Source organism: Scyliorhinus torazame, chromosome 6, assembly GCF_047496885.1.
Source record: "Scyliorhinus torazame isolate Kashiwa2021f chromosome 6, sScyTor2.1, whole genome shotgun sequence".
Classification (NCBI taxonomy): domain Eukaryota; kingdom Metazoa; phylum Chordata; class Chondrichthyes; order Carcharhiniformes; family Scyliorhinidae; genus Scyliorhinus; species Scyliorhinus torazame.
In genome coordinates this window covers 293,215,831-293,242,378 of record NC_092712.1, presented here as the reverse complement: position 1 = coordinate 293,242,378, position 26,548 = coordinate 293,215,831, and the positions used below count along the sequence as shown (strand labels likewise).

Sequence of the window (26,548 nt, the reverse complement as noted above, 5' to 3'; positions counted from 1 at the left end):
CTATACAGTTAGGTAATTAGTAAGTTTTAAGTATGTTCCCCCCTCTAAACTGTGACAATAGTTTAAACTGGTACTGGGGAGATATGTATTATATTAAATTTAAGGCACAACTAGTTAAATTCCATAACATAACTATGAACAATAATTGAGTGATATTCTAAACTTGAAACCCAATCAGTTAAATTAAAACAAAATAAGGGTGATAGGGCAGTTGATGTCTTTCAGCTGTAGCATGTGGAAGCTGGTGGATACCTATATGATCCATGGCAACCACATCTGTAGTAAGTGTCTGCAGCTTGAGAATCTTTGGCTCCAAGTTGATAAGCTTGAGCCTGAGCTTCAGATATTGCAATACATCAGGGAGGATGAAAGTTACCTGGACACTTCATTCTGAAGGCAGTCACACCCATTAGGCTAGGTACTTCAGATTTGGTCCATGGTCAGAGACAGGAAGGTGTGACTAAGAAAGGCAGGCACGGGGATCCAGGTGTTTCAAGGTAAAGTGAGTGGACAGAAATTTGGCAGATGGAGTATAATGTGGGAAAATGTGAGGTCCATTTTGGTCGGAAAAATAGTAAAACAAAATCTTATTTAATTGAGAGAAAATGCAGAATACTGCTGTACAGTACTGGGATATATGAATCACAAAAATGTTAAGTTAGCATGCAGTTAGCAAGCAAGTAATTAGGAAAGCAAATTGAATGTTGGCCTTGTAAGGAGGCTGGAGTATAAAAGTAGGGAAGTCTTGCTACAGATGTATTGGGCATGGTGAGACCACACCTGGAGTACTTTGTACAGTTTTGGTCTCATTAAGGAAGAGATACTTGCAGTAGAAGCAGTTCAGCGAAGGTTTATTAGGCTGATTGCTGGGATGAAGGGGATGCCTTATGTGGAAAGGTTGAGCAGATATTCATGAATGAGAAGTAATCTTATTGAAACAGATAAGATCCTGAGAGCCTTGACAGGGTAGGTACAGAGAGGATGCTTCCTCTTATGGGGGAATCTAAAACTAGGGAGCTTAAAAATAAGGGGGTCTCCCATTTAAGGTAAAGATTAGGAGGAATTTCTTCTCCGAGGGTCGTTAGTCTTTGGAAATCTCTTCCCCAAACAGCAGTGGAGGATGGATCATTTAATATATTCAAGACCTTTGATTGACGAGGGACTCAAGGGATTTAGGGACAGGCAAGAAAAGGAAGTTAAGACGACAAGCAGATCAGTTGTGATCTTACTGAATGGCAGAGAAGGCCGAATGGCCTACTCCTATTTCTCATGACTAGGCTGGTTGAGGTTTCAGTGTTGCCTGAGACATTAGGAAAATTCCCCAGCCTTTCTCAAATAGTGCAACCGTTTACATGAATCTGTAGATGCTGATGGGGCCTTGATTCAACGTATATTTCAAAGACGGCACCTCCGACAGTACAGTTGATCTTGGATTATATGCTGAAGTCCTTGAGTGAAGCTTGAATGCTTGGGTTTGAGTGGGAAACAAGCAGAAGAAAACATTGTTTCTTCTCCCCCCCCCCCCCCCCCCCCCAGAAGCAGAGCGATTAGAAATGAACCCATGTCTGACAAAAAAAATAGTATGTACCTCCTTCAAATAATTCTCGGTACACTCATATGGAATTGATCAAGTCGATTCTATGACTTTAGAGGTACTTTACCTGTAAATATACAGAAAGGTTTCTGCCCTGCTTGAGTGTTGGTCTGCTAATTGGTAACTTGGTGTCAACCACGCGTGGTCCTGAACTAGGTTCTTGAAACCATCTCTGAGGGCAGCTGGGTCATTTGGGCAAGTGAAGTCTCTGTAAGAATAGCTGACAATATCTGCAATCTGGGATGGATTGTATCTGCAGGAAATGACATTCAAATTATTTTGTATTTTACTTGCTTGGCGACCAGACAAACTTTTATTTTGCGTGGAAACTGCACTGCATTTCGAATAGTCAAAACTAGAAGCAGAATGAAACTATTTGAGATCCACCTTTGGATCTGTGAAAGGGTTCTACCGTAGGCCTGAAGATCACTGTTGGTAGGAGCTCATAGAATTTACAGTGCAGAAGGTGGCATTCGGCCCATCTAGTCTGCACAGGCCCTTGGAAAGAGCACCCTACTTAAGCCCATGCCTCCACCCCATAACCCCACCTAACATTTTGAACACGGGGTCAATTTAGCAGAGCCAATCCACCTAACCTGCACATTTTTGGACTGTGGGAGGAAACCCACGCAGGCACGGGGAGAAAATGCAAACTCCACACAGTCACCCGAGGTCGGAATTGAGCCCAGGACCCTGGAGCTGTGAGGCAGCAGTGCTAACCACCGTGCCGCTCCATGGATGTTCTGTCACACCTTCCAGGAATCTAGGCAATTCTTTATACAGAAATTGCTAATGATCCATCTAGTTTGCCTTCTACCATCCTGGTAGTCGTGTGATCAACAACAATTGCTAATGGTCCATCTAGTTTGCCTTCTACATCCTTGTGATCACCAATAATGGGTTTGTTTACTGATCATAGCAACTAATCTCTGTCAATTAAGCTACAACAGATCTAGACGCCTGATTTGCAGAAAATCCCCAGTGGTTCAGAGCTTTGGGACCCATTGGTCTAAAGTCATCTGTTCCTCCCTAGCATGCCGCACTTACCATGTCATGTCTCAAATTACTCAACCTATATCCCAAAATGTTATCTCCCAAAAGAAGCCTGGAGGGGTGTTACAGAATCTTCATGGTAACAATGGAGGACGTACAAAGATATTAATCACTATAAATAAAAAAAATCCAGCATAAACAATGGAAGTTATGATCTAAGAGAAGGAAATTAAGGGACTTAATTAAAACAAATAAAACATTTAATCCATGAAATGAGTGAAACGTCTATCAACATTAGAAACTTGGTTCTGCTGATCTCCGGTTATAAGCAGCAGAGATTCCCCGAAATCAAGAATCGGTGGCTTGCAAACAATTTGTATTGATAGTCCTCAATAGTAATAATCTTTATTAGTGTCACAAGTAGGCTTACATTAACACTGCAATGAAGTTACAGTGAAAATGCCCTAGCCGCCACACTCCAGCGCCTGTTCGGGTACATAGAGGGAGAATTCAGAATGTCAGATTCACCTAACAAGCACGTCTTTCAGGACTCGTGGGAGGAAACCCACGCAGACACAGGGAGAACGTGCAGACTCTGCAGAGACAGTGACCCAAGCCGGGAATCAAAGCGGGGTCCCTGCCGCTGTGAAGCAACAGTGCTCACCAATTCCATGGTCCAATTCCATGGTGTGGGCCTGAGTACTATAAACCACGAAGGTGGTGGACAAGATCCCCAGCCATTGCTGAGTTTGCAATCAGGGCATTAACATTGGTTTTAATGTCCTAGGTTAGGGAGAAAAACACAATCAGACAGATTTTCTTACACTGATTTCCATTCTTTCCCAATGCCTCCTGATGATAGGTTCATGCATGGGGACATTGTGTTCAGGCAGAATTGAACTTGACTGTGATTCCCTTTCCTACTTTTTCTATATCTCTCTCTCGCCAGCCCCATTCTAATGTCCTGCTGGACACATTATCTTTGGCTCCTGCATGAAATGTGGATGCAGTAACAGAAGCTCTCGTTGATCTCTACCATAGCAGGAATATGAGTGGAAAGAAAATTAGAGTGGAAAAATACATTACAAAAACGACAAGATTTATACTTACTGGAAACGACTGTCGGCATAATCCAGCACCAATTTATGATAAGTCTCTATTGCAATTCCATCACCATTACCCAAAAGATCAGCAAGCTGAACCCCTGCCTCATCGTTTGTAAGTCCTATAATATAAGGAACTTTCATATAGTTTCCCTTGAGAAGTGATTCCTGAGGCAGCTCCTGTAAGAAAACGCCATCGATAACGGGAGGGAAAGTTGGACCATATTTTGGCGTGGGAACTGGGGCATCGAGAAGAGATTCCACTGGTTTGGTTTGGAGACATTCCACCAACTTTGCATTCCTGTCGGTTGGACAATCCAGCGCTTTTGCCAGTTCTTGGCTGGCAAGAAGAGGGTCTGAGTAATAGCCGCCAGGCTTTGCGATGAAACCGGGTACCAAAGCATTGCCACTGCTGGAGATGGCTCTGTGGAAGAGGCCTCTGGTTAGGGGCGACAACTGAAGATAACCCACTGCGAGCCCTCCAGCCCCATGGCCAAACAATGTGACGGAGCTGGGATCTCCTCCAAAGTTTTGGATGTTGTGTTTTATCCACTGAAGGCCTTTGGTCATGTCCAAGAAACCAAGGTTGCCAGGAGCGTTCATATCCAGAGTGCTAAGGAAGCCAAGAGGCCCAAGACGGTAGTTGAATTCGATCACCACAACCTGCAAAGTCCAATTAATTATATCACAGCATTAGCTAATTGGCCCCATTCTGGTCAAACCCTTGAACAACGGACATTCACTAACACCCATAAAGGTCTCAAGGTGCTTTATTAAACAGAAGGAAGGTGAATAAATTGCAATAAATGCTGGAAAAGCCCAGCAGGTCTGGCACCATCTGTGGAGAGAGAAACAAAGTCAATATTTCAAGTCCAATGTGACTCTTCTTCAGAGATAAACCTTTAGGTTTTATTTCAAATCTGCAATATTTTGCTTTTATTTTAGTGACTAAATTGAAGTATTTTAATACCTTACTATGAATTGCAACACTAACCTCTCGTGATGTCTTTATTAAGAATTATGCCATATGAATTACTTTTAATTTAATTTGCTGTTAACATTGAATATGTTTTGTCTTATTTGTTGACCGAATCTCAACTCTGCTCTCTCTCACTCCACCACAGAAAGCTTTGAAAATGTTTTCCTTTGTTTTACTCACTGATTTCTCAAACGGGTAGCTGCCTAGACTGAATGAAGTGAGTCTTTAGCTCGGTGGTAACTTTCCTCCCTCAGTCCGAAAGTGCAGTATTCCAATGCCACTCCAGACGGAAGTGGCTGATAAGGATGTCAGGAAAAGTGGAAAGCCTGAGGATTGGGAGCAATTTAGAACCCAGCAAAGGAGGACGAAGCAACTGATAAAGGAAGAAATAAGAGAATATGAATGTAAGCCAGCGAGAAACATAAAGGCAGGCTGTGAACGCTTCTTTAGGTATGTGAAAAGGAAAAGATTATTTAGGAGAAATGTGGGCCTGTTACAGGTGGAAATGGGAGAATTTATAATGGAGAACGGGGAAATGGCGGAGGAACTAAATTACTTTGTGTTTGTCTTCATGGAAGAAGGTACAAAAAATCTCCCAGAAATACTAGGCATCCAAGCACTTGTGAAATTGTAGCACTGAGATGAATTAATATTAGTAAAGAGGTAGTATTTGAAGAGTTGAAGATTGTTAAATCCCCTGGACCAGTTGAGCTATATCCCAGAGTGCTGAAGGAGATGCACTGGGGGTTATCTTTCAAATTTCTATTGATTCTGGAAAGGTTCCCGCAGATTGGAAAGTAGCAATTGTAAACCCACTGTTTAAGAAGGAAGGGAGATGGGAAATGGAGATCCAAGGACTCGTTAGTTTGATGTCAGTGCTGGGGAACATGTTTGAATCTATCATGAAGGATGTGATAACAGGAAACTTGGAAAATATGGTGAAATTGAGCAGAGTCAACATGGAAAGAAAATCATATTTGACAAACCTGTTGGAGTTTTATGAGGTTGTTACTTGTAGCATTGATAAAGGAGAACCAGTGGATGTGCTGTATTGGATTTTCAGAAATCTTTTGATAAGGTCCCACATAGGAGGTTAGTAAATAAAAGTAGAGTGCATGGGATTGGGGGTATTATACTAGTACGGTCTGAGAATTACAGATAACAGAGAGTAGGAATAAATGAGTCATTCTCGGGATGGCAGGCTGTTACTAATAGGGTACTGCAAGAATCAGTGTTAGGGCTACAGCCGTTCACAACCTATATAAATGATTTGGATATGGGAAACAATTATAATATTTCCAAATTTTCTGATGACATAAAACTAGGTGGGAATATAAATTAGGAGGATTCGAGGAGGCTGTCAGTGAATGGGCAAAAGCATGGGAAATGGGATATAATGCGAATAAGTGGGAAGTTATCCACTTTGGAAGAGTAACAGAGAGAGAGAATATTTCTTAAATGGCAAGAAGTTTAAAATGGGAGGAAGAGCTGGGAGAGGGCATGGAGGAAGGGTTGTGGTGTGAGGTGCTCCAGAGGGTGAATGCCTCAACTTTGTGGGCGAGATTGTGGCTGGTACAGCTGAAGGTAGCGTATAGGGCGCACCTCAAAAAGGCGAGGATGAGCCGACACTTTGAGGGGGTAGAGGATGTTTGTGTACGTTGCAGAGGGGGGCCCTGCAAACCACGTTCATATGTTTTGGTCTTGTTGAAAGCTGGAGGGGTATTGGAGGGAGGTGTTTGGGGTAATTTCGAAGATGGTACATGTGAAGCTTGAGCCGGGTCCTCTGGAGGCCATATTCAGGGTATCGGATCGGCCGGGGTTGGAAGCGGGTGCGGAGGCAGATGTTTTAGCCTTCGCCTCGCTGATAGCCCGAAGGCGGAACCTGTTGAGGTGGAGGTTAGTTTTTCCACCCTGTTCACTGGGGTGGCGGGAGGATCTGCTGGAGTTTTTAACACTCGAGAAGAGGAAGTTCGAGTTGAGGGGAAGGATGGAAGGGTTCTACAATTCATGGGCTTTGTTCATTATGCACTTTCAAGAATTTGATGACATTGAAAATTAGGGGGGGGGGTTGAACTGAGTATGTTGTTGGTCACTATATATGGGTGGATGGTGGATCCCTGATTCCTTTTCTTTGATGTTTGTATTTAAAATGTTGGGGGTTGGTGGGAGGAAGGGAATGTTGACCAGGGGTTTGACATTGTATTTGTTACTGTTAATTGTTTGTTGGCGAGCTTAAATTTAGATGAAAATGTGAAAAAGGGAAGAATAAAAGTATATATTTTTTTAAGATGGTAAGAAGTTGAGAAGTGTTGGTTTCCAAACAGGCCAGGGTGTCCTGTTCATGAGGCTCTAAAAGCTACCACGCAGGTGCAACAATCAATAAAGAAGGCAAATAGTTGGTTGGCCTTCATAGCAAGGGAATTTGAGTAAAGTAAAAACGTCTTGCTGCAAATATGTAGAGCCTTGGTCTCCTTACCTAAGGAAGGATATACTTGCCATAGATGGTGTGCAATAAAGGTTCACCAGACTAATCCCTGGGGTTTGGGGGATTTGTTTTATGAGAAGAGATTGAAGGAACTGGGCCTGTATTCTCTAAAATTTCGAAGAATGAGAGGTGACCTAATTGAAACTTACAACATTCTTACAGGGTGTGACAGGGCAGATGTAGATAAGGGGCGGGATTCTCGTTTTCTGGTTCTCCGTCCCACCAGCCAGCTAATGGGGTTTCCTATTCTGGCCACCCCCAAGCTGTTGGGAAATCCGCGGGCTTGAGTGCGCTGCCGGCGAAATGGAGGATCCCGCCGACGGAGAATCCAACCCAAGATGTTACCCCTGGCTGGTGAGTCTAGAACCAGGGAACATAACCTCAGAATAAGGCGCAAGACTTTTATCACAGAGATGAGGAGGAATTTCTTCATTCTGAGAGTGGTGAGTCTTTGGAATTCTGTACCCCAGTGGGCTGTGGAAGATCAATTATTGAGCATATTCAAGATGGAAATTGATAGATTTCTGGAGACTAATGTTATGAAGGGATATGAAGGTAGCATGGGAAAGTGGCATTGAGGTAAATGATCAGCCATAATCTAATTGAATGGAACAGCAGACTCGATGGCCTGAATGGCCGACTCCTGTTCCTATGTTCTAGGCAGTCCCAGCCAAGTGGAAACTAGAGTTCCTGTTCTGAATTCCATGTTGGCATCCGGAGTGATGTGTTCAATAGTGGATGTGCCCGTTGTCCCCACCAAATGTACAGTATTGTAGCTGGCCATAAACATGCCCATCACGACTAACATCCCCCCCATACCGCCTAATGATTGGACTACCCTCTCTATCACTGATATAAAGATGGTTACGGTCATGGATGGAGCATTCGCATTATGGTTTGTTGATCAGACCACATGTACTTATACTAATTCGCACTATTCTCCAAGGGAAAAGTGTGAAGATACAGGTATAATAATTACACCACCCTATCAGACTGTTAATCAGCCCGGAAGTTCTTCCAATGAAGGTAAGAAACATCTATAACTGAGCGTGATTTATGTGCAATGTTAAATGACAGAAAAGAGCAACCACAATACTAAAGTGGGCGGCTGAATATTTCCACACTGGACTGGCCAAGGAAATGGCTGTGTCTTTGAACCTGTTGATTTAGGAATTTTCAGCTCTTGCCCCTCTCCCATGCCTTCAGGAAGAGGTGAACATTATCTGCATTCCTTTTTTACCTGTCCATATGCTGCAAGATTTTTCATGTCATACGCCCCAGCCGCCCCTGACTGGAGGGAACCATGGTGAAAGTAAACCATAACGGGCAGCGATCGAGAACTGTTGCCTGCCTGTCAACAGAAATAAATCAATACTTTCAGAACTGAGTTGTAAATGAACACTTAGGTAATTTCTGAATCAATTACACTACCAATTTCCAACAGCCATTAGTAACAAATGATTCACATTTCATCCAGGAATATCTCTGAAAGCAATGTCTTGAAAAAGAAAATCCAACACTCTAGGTTATAGAATTTAATCCATGTTTCCGATTCTATGTATATCTGTTTCTTTTGTTCTTCAGGCCAGCAATGGAAAGTGATCAATTGCCGTTTCCCAGACAAGCCGACAAGCAAAGGGCACATATTTTAGGTAATTGGCACGAGAGTCAGGGGGGACGATGAGGAGGATTATTTTTACACCATGAGTTGTTGTAATCTGGCCTTGAAAGAATACGAAAGCAGACTGAATAATAACTTTCATAAAGGAATTGGATAAATATCTGAAAATATAAGAATATTGCAGGGTTATGGGGAAAGAGCAGGGAGCACGGAATTAATTTGCTAGCCAGCTGAGGTCTGATGGGCCAATAGGTGGCCTCTGTGCCACATCAGTTCGTAAGATTCTATGACACCCAAGTCTTGCGAGGCGTCAGAGTCGGAACTCTGCCCAAAAGGGGCGGGATAAAACAGCGCTCGTGGAAGTAGGTCGTTAACCTACCTGAGGGCTACCTACCCAGGATACACCGGCTTCCCTCGATTCTCCGGCCTCCTCAGGGAGGCCATAGCCGGGCGTCGTTCAGCACTGGTCCACACAAATGTGGACCAGGCAGAATGGCACCTGGCGGGGTTGGTCTCCCGGGGTCAGGGTAAGTGTAGGGTGACTCTCTGGCCCTCCCCTTGGAACATGGGCACCTTATCACTGTCCATCTGAACTTGGCACTGTCACCCTGGTACTCCCACGGTGCCCAGATGGCTCTGCCAGGCTGGCAGGAGCACTGCCTGGGTGCCAGTGTTGCATACTTAGAGATTGGGGCACCCTTTCAAAATGGCGGCCCAATCTCAGAGTTCAGTTCCCCAGGCTAAAAGATATTCTGGGTGTGGTCTTCTCCAAAGGAAACAAAGTCCCCCAGTGAGCACATTTAGCAGTGTGTTTCCCAACATTGGCAGTGCTGAGAAACACATGGCTATGCAATGCGACTCACGTTTAATAAGGGATCTGAACGGGGAATGCGCGGCCGAGGCTGGACTTAGCCCTATTTTTACAATGGGGAGCTCCGCTCGCCGGAACTCCATGGTGTAGCGCGAGTTCAGGACACCATTTTTAACAAGATTAACTTACTAATGAACTGTTTAGGCTCCATTCAATTCAGGATTTCCTGCACCAGGGAAATAGAGGAGTAAGACTTGAGGTTGTCTTAAGGATAAAACCTGTAAACTATAACTACTGAAAAAGGAAATGCCTTGGGATGTCAAATTATTGTCATAGCTGCTCAAAGGACGGCAAAGAAGCATCTCTGAACGTGTCTCCCAGCCTCCCCAACACCCACACCGGGCACCCCGGGCCTGATCGCGCGCGTGCAAAAAATGCCAGCTTGGCACTTTGGCAGGTCCAACTTGGCACCTTGGCAGTGCCCCTGCCAGCTGGCAGTGTCACCTGGGCATCTTGGCAATGCCAGTCTGTCACCTAGGTGCCACTGCCAGGGTGCCAGGATGGGACTGCGAAGATACCCAGGTGTTGTGTTGGGTGCTCTGGATCCGTGGAACACATGCAGGTCACCAACACTTGAAATAGTGCAACACTATTTTATTGAATCATTAACTGTTTAACATACTCTGACTGTGGGTTAACACGACACTAGCTTTAACTAAAAACCTTTGCCTTGTCCTAGCCAGTCGATGCACTCAGCACATGGTGAATGTCTTGCTGCAGGCTGTGAGCTCTGTCCTTGCTAGCTGCAGCTCGAATGAGCGGGAACTCTGATGCCCCCTGTCTTTATCGTGCGTGTGATCTAACTGGTGATTGGCTGCGGTGTTGTGTGTATTGATTGGTCCCACTGTGTGTCCATCAGTGTGTGTCTGCACCATGATATACTGGTGTATATTATGACACCAGGTACACAAGCAGTGCCAGGGCACCACCCTGCACAAAGGACATGCAGCTGGGGCCTCCAATCCCCTTGGAGACCCACACAAGTGCCATTTGGTCCCCATTTGTGGGGACCTGTACCAAACGTTGCTTGCCCAAGGCCCCCGAAGTGAATCCCAAAGCCTTTGGTAGTTTGGGAGTCTGCAAATTAGAGTAAGGTTTATATCCTCGCTCTAATATACAGCTTTGCCAAAAAGTGATCCCTGTGGGCAGGATTCACCTTTCAACGTCTCATGAGATTGTGTTGAATTACGCGAGGCATTGTGAGCCAGGTAGATCCCGGGATTATCCTGGGAGCGGGGTCTCCCGGCTTTCACCGTCCACACTGCACTGCGGCGAGCCGCTTTTCCTGGCCGGAGGATCGCGACCTCTATGTGGGTTAAACTGGTGAGAAACTCCCCTTGGGCACATAAAAATGACTAAGGGTATGGATTCTCTGTCAGCCGGATTTCCCGAGGGCGTGAGTGTGCCCACAATGGGAAACCCCATTGGCCGGCTGGCGGGACGGAGGATCCCACTGCCTGTGGGGGGGTGCCGCACCACGGAGAATCCCGCCCTAAGTGTCATTGAATAGCAGTGCGGAACACGCCAGCAGAGCCGACGGGAAACTTTTCCAGAGAATCATGCCCAATGTCTGACTTTGACACAAATAGCAGCACATTGTTCGCATAAAGCATAATCCTGTGCTGTTTATCCCCACACTCCAGCCCTGATATTAAGGGTTCCGCTCAAAAGCCTCGGCCAAAGGCTCTATGGCCAGCGCAAATAAGAAGGGGGATAAAGCTTATCCCTGTCTGGTCCCCCTCTGGAGGCCAAAATTCTCAAACCTATAGCCATTCATCCGCACCATCGCTCCAGGCCTGTGATACAACACCTGAATCCAGCTGACAAAGTTTCACCCAGCCCAAATCGCCACAATGTGTCCACCAAATAATTCCATTCAACCCGATCAAAGGATTTTTCCACATCCAAGGATATCACCAACCCATCCAGGGCGGTCTTCTGAAAGACCTGAATCCCATTCAACAATCCCCTAACATTATTACTGGAAAACCCACCCTTGATATCTGTCTGATCCTCTGGAACAAGTGTTGAAAGGATACCCACCAACTGTTTTGCCAGTACCTTAGACAACAATTTTACGTCCACATTCAAAAGGGAGATTGGCTTGTAAGAGGCACGCACCTCTGGATCTCTACCCGCCTTCAAAATCAGGGATTTATTAGTTTCCTGAAGCACTGACAGCAGCAACCCTGCCTCAAAATAGTGACAATACGGACCCGCCAATGGTTCCATCAGTAGATCTTTAAATTTCCTAAAAAACGTACAGCCAAAACAATCCAGCCGTGGGATCTTGCCTGTCTGAAGCTCCCTAATAGCCACCGCCACCTCATCCCAAGAGATAGGTGCATTAAGGGCCAAGCACTGAACCTCCGATGCTACTGGGAGCCCAAGGGAAGAGGATAAAATGTTCCATGCCTGCCATCACATCATCAGATTGTTCTGATCTCAGTAACTTAGCATAAAAATCTCGAGAGGCATTAATCTCTTACGTCTTCAGTAGCCTCCCACTCCCCAGACATTGCAGGTATGTAGGCCTAGAATCTGCCTTCATCTTAGTCAGACAGGCCGAGTGCTAACTCAGTTTCTGCCTTACAAATTTAAAACTTCTCCCAGCCTGCCACATCAATAACGAGTCCAAAGTCACCCTCTCCGCGCTAACCTCCTTCGATAACTACTTGTCAGGGGTCCTCCTAAACCTCTCTTCGGCATCAGCCAAACAGACCTCCAACCGACAATGGCTCGTCAGCATTCTACATCTTTCATTGGCCTTGTAAGAAATAACCAGTCCCCCAGCATAGGCCATACAAGCCTCCCATAATGTGGAGGGAATTATGTCAGAAATTAAATGAACTGAGTAAAAACACTCAAACTCCTTTAAATACGCAATGAACGTGCATCTCTGAGTAAGGAGGTGTTAAACTGTCATGATCTGGACCGGGATGGGGGGCGGGGCGGGGTGAGGTGGGGCAAGCCCTCAAGCAGAAATTCCAGGAAGACAGGAGCACAGTCAGAAATTAAATGCTACCTATAGAACAAGAGGAGACCAAATGTAGAATCGTCCTGCGCACAAATAAATAATCAATTCTAGTGTGACACTGATGGGGGGGGGGGGGGGCGGGCTGAGAAGAAAGTTAAATATTTATTCCTAGGATGCAACGGCTTCCACACATCCAAATTGCCAACTTTTTCACATGCCGTTGCAGAGCTCTGGCCTGTTGGGTGGTGGTGGTGGTGGTGGTGGTGGTGTGGGGGGGGGGGTGATTCCTAGTGACCGAGAGTTTGCCATCGAGGGATTCAGATGACCATTGAAGTTGCCTCCCACAAACAAATTAGCCGAGGCCAATTCAGCAAAGTCCAGAAAAGCCTTAGTGACAAACTCCTGGGAGTAATTAAGTGCGCTATACACATTTAGTGTACACATAGAGACAGCTTCCCCGTGTACCAACCCCTTAACTATCACGTACCCACCACTATTATACTTAGCACAGTTCTCAACCTCCAATGGGACATTCTTGTTGATTAGGGTTACCACACCCCTACTGCTCGTTGAAAAAGAGGTGAAAGAGACACACTCCACCCACACCCATCTCAATTTTAAGTGCTCCCTGTCATCCAAGTGAGTCTCCTGTAACAAGGCTATGGCCACTTTCTTCTTCTTGAGAAGAAAGAGGATCTTTTTCCTTTTGATAGGATGATGAATTCCACTTACATTCCATGAGCAAAGTTCAAAATTAGTCACAGCTATTGCATAAACCACCAGGAAAATAGGATAGGCTTTTTGCCCCACACTCGAGTGTACGCCATGACATCCCTCCCCCAACTCCGCTTCTACCAAAGGCACCAAAATGACTCCAATGTATTCCTTACATGGATATAAGACCTGTCAAGCAGGATTTAGTCAACATCATAAAGACCCCTGGATAAGAATACTGAAAAAACATCACAATCCCTAAAGCTCTAAAGGGACATTCCTCAGCTAAAGTGAGGACCCTTAGGACTAACCCTATGGCCACTCTCATTACCAACCGGATACAACCTCTCATAAAGAAGGAGAAAAGAACCACCAAGGGAATGGGAGTCAAATGCTCATCCCACATTTTAAGCACACCTACGAAGACCTGTATTCACCACCCATCCTTCGGCATGGCGCAACTGGAATCTGCCATGTTTAGTACAGGACAATATGTAAAGACGAAGGATAACTAGCACACAACACAGCTACCATACACAAGGATAATGGGAGTCCCCAAAACGCTCTCATGGACCAGAAAAATACATTCATTGCAGTGTTCTTATATTAATGCATCCCTTTAACAGGATGAATTACAATAAAAACAACATCATAATAGGGAGAGAGTCCGGATTAAAGAGAGATTGTGAGAATGAGGATTTGAGAGTCCCAAGTTGCAGAATATCAGTCTAATTTCCTGCCCCTCATAGATTTAACGAAGGCCAAGGCAGTCGGCGGATTATCAGAAGACTTAACAGAGTCGCTGGGTAACACTTTTAGGGTCGTAGGATAATGCACAACATAATTCATTCCCACTGCCTTAAGTTGCCTTCAAACTTCATCGAAGCTTCAGCTGCGTCGCCGCCGAAAAGTCCTGGAAAAAGGAAATGCTCGATCCCTCACAGAGCAGGCCCCACCATGCCTCGCCATCTGCAGGACATTCTGATAATCTTTAAAATTGTGGCAGTGAATGATTATTGGACTGGGATCCTGATTGACCCTTGGCCTCAAAGACAGGATATGGTGCACCCTTTCCAATTTGAAACGCCCACCCTTCACATCCAGCCCAAACAACTGAGACAGCTAGTTCTCAAAGAACTTGACAGAAGCTTACCCTCCACTCCCTCAGACAGACCGATGACTTGGATATTTGTTCTCCGACCTCGGTCCTCCTAATCTTCCAGGATTTCTTCCATGCCACATAGCTGGCTTCCCAAGGATTGAATATGAGCTTTAGCTGAGGTAGCACACATTTTCGACATTCAGGATTCTTTCCTCCATTTCACGGAGCCTTTTATTGGCATTCTGCAACTTGGGTCTCATGAGCACTCAAGTCCTGCGTCAACACGCCAAACCTCTGATCAATAACTCGGATAATGTTGGCAGTCATCATTTTCAGCGCCTCTGAGAACATCTCAGCAAACACCAGATCCAGAGACCTCCCGCGCTTCAAGTCGCCATATTGAAATGGCGGCCCTGCCCCCGCTGAATCCGATTTGCCGTGTTATCGCCGGATTTCTTCATTTTCTTTGGCATATTCTTATCAATGATAATTCAGAAGTCTTCTCGGGAAATAACATCGATTATTAGATCATGGATTAGGCAAACTTGTGCTGAGCATCCGGGATAAATGATGGATTATAAAGCGAGTGGGGCCAGAGACCGTGGAAAAGCCCGCATCACGTGGTCCCCAGTTACGTGATTGTTAAGGGGTGTTGGGTGTTCTGGATCACACACAGGTCACCAACACTTGAAATAGCGCAACACTATTTTATTGAATCATTAACTGTTTAAGCATACTCAGACTGTGGGTTAATACGATACTAGCTTTAACTAAAGACCTTTGCCTTGTCCTAACCAGTCAATGCACTCAGCACATGGTGAATGTCTGTGTTGCAGGCTGTGTGCTCTGTCCTCCTAGCTAGCTGCAACTCGAATGAGTGGGAGCTCTGATGCCCCCTGTCTTTATAGTGCGTGTGCTCTCACTGGTGATTGGCTGCGGTGTTGTGTGTGTTGATTGGTCCCACTGTGTGTCAATCAGTGTGTGTCTGCACCATGATATACTGGTGTATATTATAACATTCCCCCTTTTATAAAAAATGTACCTGCATGACAATAAATAGTGGATGGGGAATGTTCCTGACTACGTGTGTGCAAAATATTTACAGGACAATGTACATAAAAACTAAGCTATTTACATGGGAAGGTGCCTGGTGCAGAAAAACAGTGTGTCACAAGAATAACGAGATGAACACTATATACTAACCACTTGAACCATTAAACGGAAGAACAGAACAAATCAGAAAGTCCACAAAGTTCACAAATTAAGTCTCTGAGGTGGGCGACGAATTCTGGTTGACTGTCTCAAGGGTGGGTCGGGAGCCGCCGGCTGGGGAGCGGGCTGGACTGCGTCAGAGTGAGGAGGATGCAGAGTGACCGGAGTCTCTGCATAGTCCATGGCAAGGTCAGCAGGAGGGCGAGGCGACCGTGGAGGATCACGTAGCGAGCGCGGAATGAGACGAAGGGCACATCGATTGCGGCGCAGAATGGAGCCGTCTGGTAGACGAGCCAGGAATGAGCGGGGAGCCACCTGCCGAAGAACCACAGCGGTTGCAGACCAGCCCCTATCCGGAAGATGGATGCGGACGTTGTCATCTGGAGCCAGAGCAGGGAGATCAGCCGCACGGGAGCCATGAGCCGCCTTGTGCTGTGCACGAGACAGTTGCATTCGTTGAAGGACCGGAACGTGGTCGAGGTGTGGGACATGAATGGACGGCACCGTTGTCCTCAGGGTGCGACCCATGAGCAGCTGGGCTGGTGACAGGCCAGTGGACAGTGGGGCCGAGCGATAGGCCAGCAGGGCGAGGTAGAAATTGGACCCAGCATCGGCAGCCTTGCAGAGGAGCCGTTTGACTATGTGGACGCCCTTCTCCGCTTTGCCGTTGGACTGGGGGTACAGGGGACTGGATGTCACATACACAAAGTTGTACCTCCTGGTAAAGATGGACCATTCTTGGCTTGCGAAGCAGCGGCCATTGTCCGACATCACAGTGAGTGGGATGCCGTGACGAGCAAAGGTGTCCTTGGAGGCACTGCAAACGATGTGATGTCGTGTAAACGTACCACCTCCAGGTAGTTTGAAAAGTAGTCTACAATCAAGACATAGTCTCTGCCCAGCGCGTGGAACAGGTCGATGCCGACCTTGGACCAAGGGGATGTGACCAACTCATGGGGCTGTAGGGTCTCACCGTGGTTGGGCCGGCTGGAAGTGCTGACAAGTGGGGCAGTTGAGCACTGTGTTGGCGATGTCGTCATTGATGCCGGGCCAGTACACTGCCTCTCGGGCCCGTCGGCGGCACTTTTCCATGCCAAGATGGCCCTCGTGTAGCTGTTCCAAGATGAGCTGGCGCATGCTGTGCGGGATAACAATGCGGTCCAGCTTCAGGAGGACACCATCGACTACCGCCAGATCGTCTCTGATGTTGTAGAACTGCGGGCATTGGCCCTTGAGCCACCCGTCTGTTAGGTGGCGCATGACACGCTGTAGCAAAGGGTCAGCCGCTGTCTCGCGGCAAATCTGGACGTGGCGTTCATCCGTGGCAGGTAGATTGCAGGCCACGAAGGCCACATGAGCGTCAACCTGACAGACGAATCCCGCTGGGTCACCCGGAGTGTTGACTGCCCTGGAGAGAGCGTCGGCAATGATTAGGTCTTTGCCCGGGGTGTATACCATCTGGAAGTCGTATCACCGGAGCTTGAGCAGAATACGCTGGAGGCGAGGCGTCATGTCGTTCAAGTCTTTCTGTATTATATTGACCAGCGGGCGATGGTCGGTCTCGATGGTGAATTGGGGAAGGCCGTACACATAATCATGAAACTTGACGACACCGGTCAAAAGATCCAGGCTCTCCTTTTCTATCTGCGCGTAACGCTGTTCCATGGGGGTCATGGCACGTGATGCATGTGCAATGGGGGCCCATGATGAGGCCTCATCGCGTTGCAGGAGCACTGCCCGATTGCCAGACTGGCTGGCATCAGTCAAAATTTTTGTCTCTTTCGGTGGATCAAAAAAAGCTAAGACGTGGTGAGTTCTCTCCATTTGCGCTCGTGGGCAGGAAGCCATTGGAAGTCTGTCGTCTTCCTGACCAGGTTCCTGAGAGCCGTGGCATGAGAGACGAGGTTAGGGATGAACTTCCCTAGGAAGTTGACCGTGCCCAGAAATCGGAGGACCGCTTTCTTGTCCTCTGGTGTGTTCATAGCTGTGGTAGCAGCCACCTTGCCCGCCTCCGGCCGCACACCCAACTGGGAGATGTGGTCCCCTAGGAACTTGAGTTCCGTCTGACCAAAGGAGCATTTGGTCCTGTTGAGGCGTAGGCCCTGCTCACGTATGCGTTTGAACACGCGCTGGAGGCGACTGATATGCTCCTGCGGGGTGGTGCAAATGATTATGTCATCGACATAGACGCGAACACCTTCAATGCCTTCCATCATTTGTTCCATGATCCTGTGGAACACTTCTGAAGCCGATATGATCCCAAACGGCATCCTGTTGTAACAATATCTGCCAAAGGGGGTGTTAAAGGTACACTGCTGGATTTGTCGAGCTGGATTTGCCAGAAACCTTTCGAGGCGTCAAGTTTGGTGAAGAGCTTGGCGCGAGCCATCTCTGTTAGCACAGGGCTAAATCGCTGGCTTTGAAAGCAGACCAAGGCAGGCCAGCAGCACGGTTCAATTCCTGTATCAGCCTCCCCGAACAGGCGCCAGAATGTGGCGACTGGGGGCTTTTCACAGTAACTTCATTTGAAGCCTACTTGTGACAATAAGCGATTTTCATTTTCATCTTGCATGTGATCTCTTCGCGCTTGGGAATGGGATAATGCTCCCTCATGATATTGCGATTCAGATCCTTGGGATCAATGCAAATTCTCAGCTCGCTGGAAGGCTTTTTTACGCACACAATGGAACTGACCCAGTCGGTTGGTTCCGTAACTCTGGAGATCACTCCTTGGTCTTGGAGGTCCTGCAGCTGCTGCTTGAAGCGGTCCTTGATGGGTGCTGGGACTCTGCGAGGTGCATGCACCACAGGCGTGGCGTTCTGTTTGAGTACGATCTTGTAAGTATATGGGAGCGTGCCCATGTCTTCGAAGATGGATGATGGCGTCGAGTTGCGCCCTGAAGTCAGCGTCCTGGAAGGCAGACGTGTCATCGGGAGAGAGAGAGTGAATTCTTTGAACGAGGTTCAAAAGCTTGCACGCCTGTGCGCCAAGCAGGGAATCCTTCGAGGAGCCCACGACCTCGAAAGGAAGGATGGCATTCCGTGACATGTGCGTCACTTCAAGTTGGCACGAGCCGGTAGCAGGAATGATGTTGCCATTGTAGTCCAATAGCTGTCAGGCTGATGGAAGAATGGCTGGTTTGATACGAAGGCTTTGGAAAGCAGACCATGCCATGAGATTGGCAGAGGCACCAGTGTCCAGGCGGAATCGTATTTGGGACCGGTTGACCGTCAGGGTGGCACACCACTCATCGTCTGGATCGATGCTGTATACCGACAGCAGCTGGTGTCTTTGCTTCGGGGAGAGCCTGTTTTTCGTTACAACACCAACTTGAAAAGGCGCCTTCGGGTCCTCGGTGTCACTGCTGTGTGGGAGGTCCGGATCGGACTCGGTGACCTTGGGTTGAATTGCCCGGACATTCCTGCGAGTCTGGCTGAAGCGATATGAATTGGCAGGCTGAGCTGCTCGACAAAAGGCAGCATAGTGGCCAAGTCTTCCACATCGTAGGCAGTCGAGATTTTGCGGGGCATTGCCGCTTTAAGTGGGCGGAGCCACAGTTGCCGCACGTCATGACGTCAGCACGTTCATTGCACCACCGCGCATGCGCGGTGCGGTCATGCGTGGTGCGCGCCTGCGCATTACGTTCCTCAACGTCGCCGTCCCCTCGTTTGGTGCGTACAAGCGCGGGAGTCCACGAAAAGCGCGCAAAATGGCCGCCCTCATCCAGGCTGAGGCCCTGGAGGTGCTCAATCACTTGGACCCATTCTGCCTCGTGGGGACCTTGCCGCGCCGTTTCAGCCACTTGTATATGGGAATACTGACGCATGATGTTTTCATGTAAGGCACAGGTCTCGATGGCGGTCGCTAGTGTGAGTTGCTTTACTTTGAGGAGCTGCTGACGTCGGGGGTCCGACTGAAGACCGAAATCGATCTGGTCGCGTATCATGGAGTGGGAGGTGGGCCCGTAGCTGCAAGATTGCGCAAGGATGCGGAGGTGCGTGAGAAAGGATTGGAAAGATTCATCCTTACCCTGCAAACGCTGCTGGAACACGTAGCGTTCAAAACTTTCATTCACCTCTACACTGCAGTGAGTGTCAAACTTGCGGAGGACCGTCTTGAACTTCGTCTTATCTTCGTCATCTGCAAAGGTGAGAGAGTTGAAAATGTGGATGGCATGGTCCCCGGCTGTGGAGAGGAGAAGAGCAATCTTTTTGGTGTCCGAGGCTGTTCGTGGCTTCGAGGAAGAGCTGGAAGCGCTGTTTGAAAATCTTCCAGTTGGCCCCGAGGTTGCCGGCGATGCGGAGCGGCGGCGGCGGGCTGATGTTGTCCATGTTGCAGGATGACGGAATGCTGGCAGAAGGCAGATCACTTGCAGATAGGTCTAAGAAGTGCTAATATCCCACCACTCCTGGTATCATGATGTGTTGGGTGTTCTGGATCACATGCAGGTCACCAACACTTGAAATAGTGCAACACTATTTTATTGAATCATTAACTGTTTAAACATACTCAGACTGTGGGTTAATACAATATTAGCTTTAACTAAAGACCTTTGCCTTGTCCTAACCAGTCGATGCACTCAGCACATGGTGAATGTCTGTGTTGCAGGCTGTGAGCTCTGTCCTCCTAGCTAGCTGCAACTCAAATGAGCGGGAACTCTGATGCCCCTGTCTTTATAGTGCGTGTGCGCTCACTGGTGATTGGCTGTGGTGTTGTGTGTGTTGATTGGTCCCACTGTGTGTCCATCAGTGTGTGTCTGCACCATGATATACTGGTGTATATTATGACATTGCATATGGAGAACCTGTTTTGATAATGAATGTGTATGGCCCTCCAAATCACTCCCTGGAGTTTGTTACTGAAGTCTTCATGGACTTTGCGGAATGGGCTTCAGCTAATTGTTTGTGGGCGAGGACTTTAATTGTCACTTGAACCTCTTTGTGGATAAGCTCCCATGAACTAGAATTCCGCCCCCCACCCCATCCTCCTGCTTCAGGAAAGGGCATTGGGGTCCATATGCGAGGAGGTGGGGTACTTAGATATTGTTTCAATTTAAAAGTACTTTAGTTCTCCGTTGCATCACACCTGTAAAGTGGGCCCTTGTGTTCCCCATAACCACAATCTATTCAAAGTTATGGGTCAGGTGAACTCCATGATACACTTTGGGGTTCTCTAAACCCTGGCCATAATACTAGGCTCAAACTCGGTTCGTGAATGAAAGGGCCATGTCTGACACACAATGCCACTCCTCATCCCATGGCTTAATAAACTTGACTTCACAACAGTATCTCTGCTGCAGGCTGAGAACTAGTTTGAATGCTGGTTGAAAGGTGAGTGGGATTAATAACACCTGCAAAGGCTGGCTGCGTGGTGAATTGACTTATTTTGTATATGTGGCATTCATCGCCTGTTATCTAATCTTGCCACTTGTCATCATGGACAGAATTCCCAGCTGAAGCCGAATGCCTGCCCGGGTGAGGAGGTCAAGCAAAATGGATGGTAAGTCATGAGAGGAGTGACCTTGGACCTCTCTCCCAATCCTCGCAGGATTTGAGAGCCATGTGATCTGACGGAGACGTTTAGAATGTTAATAGGGTTTGATAGGATGGATAGCAAGAAGCCATTTCCTCGGGTAGGCAAACAAGATCAGGGGAGGCACAATTTTAAAAGTCAGACTGAAGCCATTGAGTATCAGAATTAGAAAATGTTTCTTCACATGAAGGCTGGAAGAAAGGCTGTGGATTCCATCGGTGATGGTGGGGGATGCGGGGGGGAGGGGAAGGGGGGGTTGTCTTGTTGTGTGACAAAGGAGAACAAGAGCCACTTGAAAGATCAAGTTCTCCTTCATCCTTACCCATAATCTAATTTAGTTTACAGCTCATTCATACTGCCTCGCAAACATTCAAATAGCAGTCAAAAACCTGTCTGCAAAACTTTTTTTATGGTCACATGTTATTAGGTTATAACCTCTGTGAGTACTGGGTTGCTCTACCGATTGCGAAAAGATGACCAGAACCAGAGGAAAAAATAATGAAAAATATGACAAAGCATAATAATGTGATTCTACTCCATACAATTAATGAATTAGGACTTGAACTTTATGCAGTGCTGGTCACCACCCCAGGACATAGATTATCATCGAATTTACAGTGCAGAAGGAGGCCATTCGGCCCATCGAGTCTGCACTGGCTCTTGGAACGAGCACCCTACCCAAGGTCAACACCTCCACCCTATCCCCATAGCCCAGTAACCCCACCCAACACTAAGGGCAATTTTGGACACTAAGGGCAATTTATCATGGCCAATCCACCTAACCTGCACATCTTTGGACTGTGGGAGGAAACCGGAGCACCCGGAGGAAACCCACGCACACACAGGGAGGATGTGCAGACTCCACACAGACCCAAGCCGGAATCGAACCTGGGACCCTGGAGCTGTGAAGCAATTGTGCTATCCCCAATGCTACCGTGCTGCCCCCAAAAGCTCTTCACAGTCACTGAAGTGCCTTTGCAGTGTACTTGTTGTTGTTATGTAGAAAACACTGTCTTCAGTTTACGCACAGCAAGATCCCATGAACAGTAATGTGATAATGACCAGATGATCTATACTTTCATTGGTGTTATTTGAGGGATATCTATTGGCCAGGAAATCAGGAGAACCCCCCTTCCCTTTGGAATAACGCCGTGGGATCTTTTATATCTAACTGAAAGGGGAAACAAAGTCTTGGCTTTCCATCTCATCCAGAAAGCGGCACTTTTGACAATGCAGCCTGCTCTCAGTACCGCCCAGATGTGTGAGCCTGGATTATGTGATCAAGTACTTGGTCCATCTAACTGGTTTAGTGGGTTAAGGTATCGTAAGGTCTTGACCCAATTAGAACAGCAAGATCCCAGGTTTATGTCACTAATACTCATACTGTAATGTTATATTAGGTATACAGGTAGAGTGTCTCAAATCTGGCAATCTTAGGGCCGAATCCATGCTGGGTTTCATATCTTGCCGGTTTCCAGGTCAGGTGCTTTGGACCAGGTTGGGTTGAGTCAGGGGCCACTTGGAGTGGGGGAAAAGAAAGGTGCGTGAAACTGATAATTAGTTGACACACAACCGTACCAATGCTCAACAAGCCAGCAAGGTATTTTACTCATCTAGTAATATAGTAATAGTAATAAAATTCATGTATGGCAGTTTAAAAAATGTCCAGTTTTTGGATATCGCCAGTTTTCGGATAGCTGAATTTGAGGCACTGTACCTGTAATAAACTGTTCTGTAGAGTGCAGTGCCGACAGGATTTGTAGCATTAATAACTCATTTCCTACCCTGATTGGTGCATAGACATTGAGGTAGAGGCAATCTTCATTCGTTCGGTTGATTTTGTCAGGTAACTTGGTGGGAGATTGTGGGCAAGCAGGTCCCAACTCTGTGGCATCCAGTGTTCCACTCCATGGCTTGGCATCCTCAGGGGGCTGACATACAAACGAAAGGGAGAAATCCCATGAACAACTTTCATTCACCATCACTACCTGATGTAGGACAGGATGAGGTAAGGTTTCTGGAGGATGGGAGGCTTGGTAGGAGGGCATTGGAATATTATGTCTGGAAACCAAAAGCTTAGCCAAGAGATAGTTTTAAGGAGGCCAGATAAATAAAGAGGTTTAGGGAAAAAATGCCCGGAGCTTAAGGCCTAGGCAGCTGAAGGCAAGGAAACCAATGGTGGGGACATAGACGTCAGGGATGCACAAGAGGCTAATGATGGAGGAGCACATTGATCTCGGGGGGTGGGGGGCAGGGATTGAGCTGCCATTCACAAATAGGGAAAGTGAGACCATGGAGAGATTTGGAAACAGGGATGAGAATTTTTAAAATGAGGTATTGTCAGACTGGGAGCCAATGTAGGTTAGCTTGCACTAAGGCAATGGATGCATGCAACTTGATGGTGAGTTAAGATATAGGTAGCATGGGTTTGGATAAGCTCAAGTTTAATGAAGGGTGTAAAATAGGAGGTTTGCAAGGAGACAATTTGAGTAAGTCTAGGGTAACAAAGGCAGGGATGAGGGTTTGAGCAGAATGTCTTGAGGCAGAGATGGAATTAGGTGACATTATAGGAGGCCTTAATGTAAATTACCTTTCATTGCAACTGTTCAACTTAAGACATTAACTCTGTTCCCCTCTCCATAGAGGCTGCCAGACCTGCTGAATATTTCCAGCATCCACAGTGTTTTGTTTTTGTTTTGTGGATATTTAAGGACGTATTGGCCTGGGAGAGAGTGCCGCGAGATTTGCCTGGAGTTCAGAAGATTAAATTATGGGGAGAGATTAGACAATCTAGAATTTGGAAGGTTGGGGTGATTAGTTTGATGTTTTCAAGAAATTAAAGTGAACAGATTGAGTAGATCAAGAAAAGCAATTTCCACTGGTTGACGAGTCAATGAACCTCAAAGGAACTAAATTAGGAAAAACATTGAAGTACATAGTCTTCTTTAAACAGGAAACTGTTAATTTATAATTCAAGACAGATAGATTTTTGTTAACCAAAGACATTAAAGGATAAGGGTCAAAGGAATGTTTATGGCGTTAGGGCACAAATCGGCCATGATACCGTGGGCAGCACGGTAGCATAGTGGTTAGCACAATTGCTTCACAGCTCCAGGGTCCCAGGTTCGATTCCCGGCTTGGGTCACTGTCTGTGCGGAGTCTGCATGTTCTCCCCGTGTCTGCGTGGGTTTCCTCTGGGTGCTCCGGTTTCCTCCCACAGTTCAAAGATGCGCAGGTTAGGCAGATTGGCCATGCTAAATTGCCCTTAGTGTCCAAAATTGTCCTTAGTGTTGGGTGTGGTTACTGGGTTATGGGGAAGGTGTGGGCTTGGGTAGGGTGCTCTTTCCAAGAGCCGGTGCAGACTCGATGGGCCGAATGGCCTCCTTCTGCACTGTAAATTCTATGATTCTATGATCTCAATTAAGGGTTAGGCTCAAGGGGCTCAATTGCCCTCTCCTCTTGCTATGTTCCTCGTGTGGGGTAGACAGGGGAAAGGGGCTTAAGAAGATGATCTGTAATGGAGAAGAGAAGCTTTTTTAAAATACATTTAGAGTACCCAATTATTTTTTTCCAATTAAGGAGCAATTTAGCATGGCCAAGCCACCTACCCTGCATATCTTTGGGTTGTGGGGGTGAAATCCACGCAGACATGGGGAGAATGCGCAAAATCCACACGGACAGTGACCCGGGGCCGGGATCAAACCCGGGTCGTCAGCGCCGTAGGCAACGGTGCTAACCACTGCGCCACCATGCCCCCCCCTCTGGAGAAGAGAAGCTAGGAGTTATATTTGCAGTCCAGGAGATCTACTGATCAGTTTTGGCAGAGGAGCCAGGACCAAGTGACACTCTATGCCATCCAGCCAGATCATCTAAACCAAGAAGGAGAACGCACAGTTTTTAAAGTGATTTGCAAAAACAGCAAATGTGAAATCTTTTTCACACTGCGAATGATTCAGGTGTGGAGTGCAGTGCCTGGGAGTGTATTGAAGGCAGGCAGGTTCAATCGAGGCATTCAAGAGGGCATTCGATGATTATTTGAATAGAAAAAATGTGTCGAGGTAATGTATTGGGGAAAGGCACAAAGTCGTAATGCTCAATTGGAGACCTGGTGCACAATTGATGGGCCGAATGGCCTCGTAGTGTCAAGTACCAATTCTGTGGTTATATTTATGCCCTCAAACGTTGGACTCTTGATTGATTGCCTCTACCTAGCAGAGGGGGAAACACATTACTAGACAACTGCAGATCGTTTGAAGATAGGTGCTAGCAAATGTGTGCGGACTGACGAAGATGATTTCCTCTGTGTCCCTGTGGAGGAGCATCCGACACCCACTTGGCTCCCTTTTGGTGCCAGGAATCTCTTATATTGAGCTGGAAATCCAATTTACTCAGATTCCGCTGATATCCACAGGAAGGACAGACTGAAGGGGAATTTCAGAATGTCACAGAACAATGGTGGTAGTGGTCAATTCAGAGACTTACTTTGAATCGGAGATGTCCAACAGGTGGGGATGCATACGGAATTTGCAAGAAAACGTGCAGAAATCCTCCCAGGAAATCTTGAACTGTGAAGCCTTAAGAAAGAAATGGAAAAAGAAAGAGACACAATACATTTGCTGCAAGTACTCACAAACAATTATATATGTGCGTGATAAGAATTGGAGTGGAAACATTGTCATATTGGACTGGGCAGTGGAATTTTTCCAAACACTTTTCTATTGACAGCAACTTTAGCTTAATAACTTGCCTCAGTCAGAATGTTGTAGCTAGAAGCTACAGAGATCTGAGCCCACCTTCCACGAAATCACTTCTATGCAGGCCTGAGGGTGTTTTGAAGGAACATGGAATATTTTAAAAGGGCAAAGGAAGTTTACAGCTGGGGACATTAATAATAATAATCTTTATTGTAAGCTTACATTTACACTGCAATGAAGTTACTGTGAAAAGCCCCTACTTGCCACATTCCGGCACCTGTTCGGGAAAAGGAGAATTCAGAGTGTCCAAATTACCTAACAGCACGTCTTTCGGGACAAGTGGGAGGAAATCGGAGCACCTGGAGAAAATCCACGCAGACACGGGGAGAACATGCAGACTCTGCATAGACAGTGACCCAAGCCGGGAATCGAACCTGGGATCCAGGCGCTGTGAAGCAACAGTGCTAACCACTGTGCTACCGTGCCGCCCATATCCACCTGTTGCGGCACCCCACATTGGCAAAGGAAAAGGCTGCCACATCGTGCACAGATTCAACATTAATAGTAAAATTTACTTATTTCTTATTGTTTGTTTCTACACTTTACACACGTACAGTTTTCTTTTCCTTTTAAATTTAAAGTACCCAATTATTTTTTTTTCCAATTGAGG

The 26,548-nt window shown here is 46.8% G+C and overlaps 1 protein-coding gene across 1 annotated transcript in view; it reads right to left on the bottom strand.

Annotated features, from left to right (window-relative positions):
* The window catches only part of LOC140425507 (uncharacterized), a 97,776-nt gene that overhangs the window by 8,612 nt on the left and 62,616 nt on the right, over nucleotides 1-26,548 (bottom strand). Inside the window, exons 12-16 of the mRNA XM_072509848.1 lie at nucleotides 25,667-25,758; nucleotides 22,969-23,115; nucleotides 8,395-8,505; nucleotides 3,698-4,353; nucleotides 1,662-1,847 (exon numbers count right to left, since the gene is read on the bottom strand). Coding sequence (XP_072365949.1) covers nucleotides 1,662-1,847; nucleotides 3,698-4,353; nucleotides 8,395-8,505; nucleotides 22,969-23,115; nucleotides 25,667-25,758 — 1,192 coding nt within the window. The remainder of the gene's footprint in view (nucleotides 1-1,661; nucleotides 1,848-3,697; nucleotides 4,354-8,394; nucleotides 8,506-22,968; nucleotides 23,116-25,666; nucleotides 25,759-26,548) is intronic.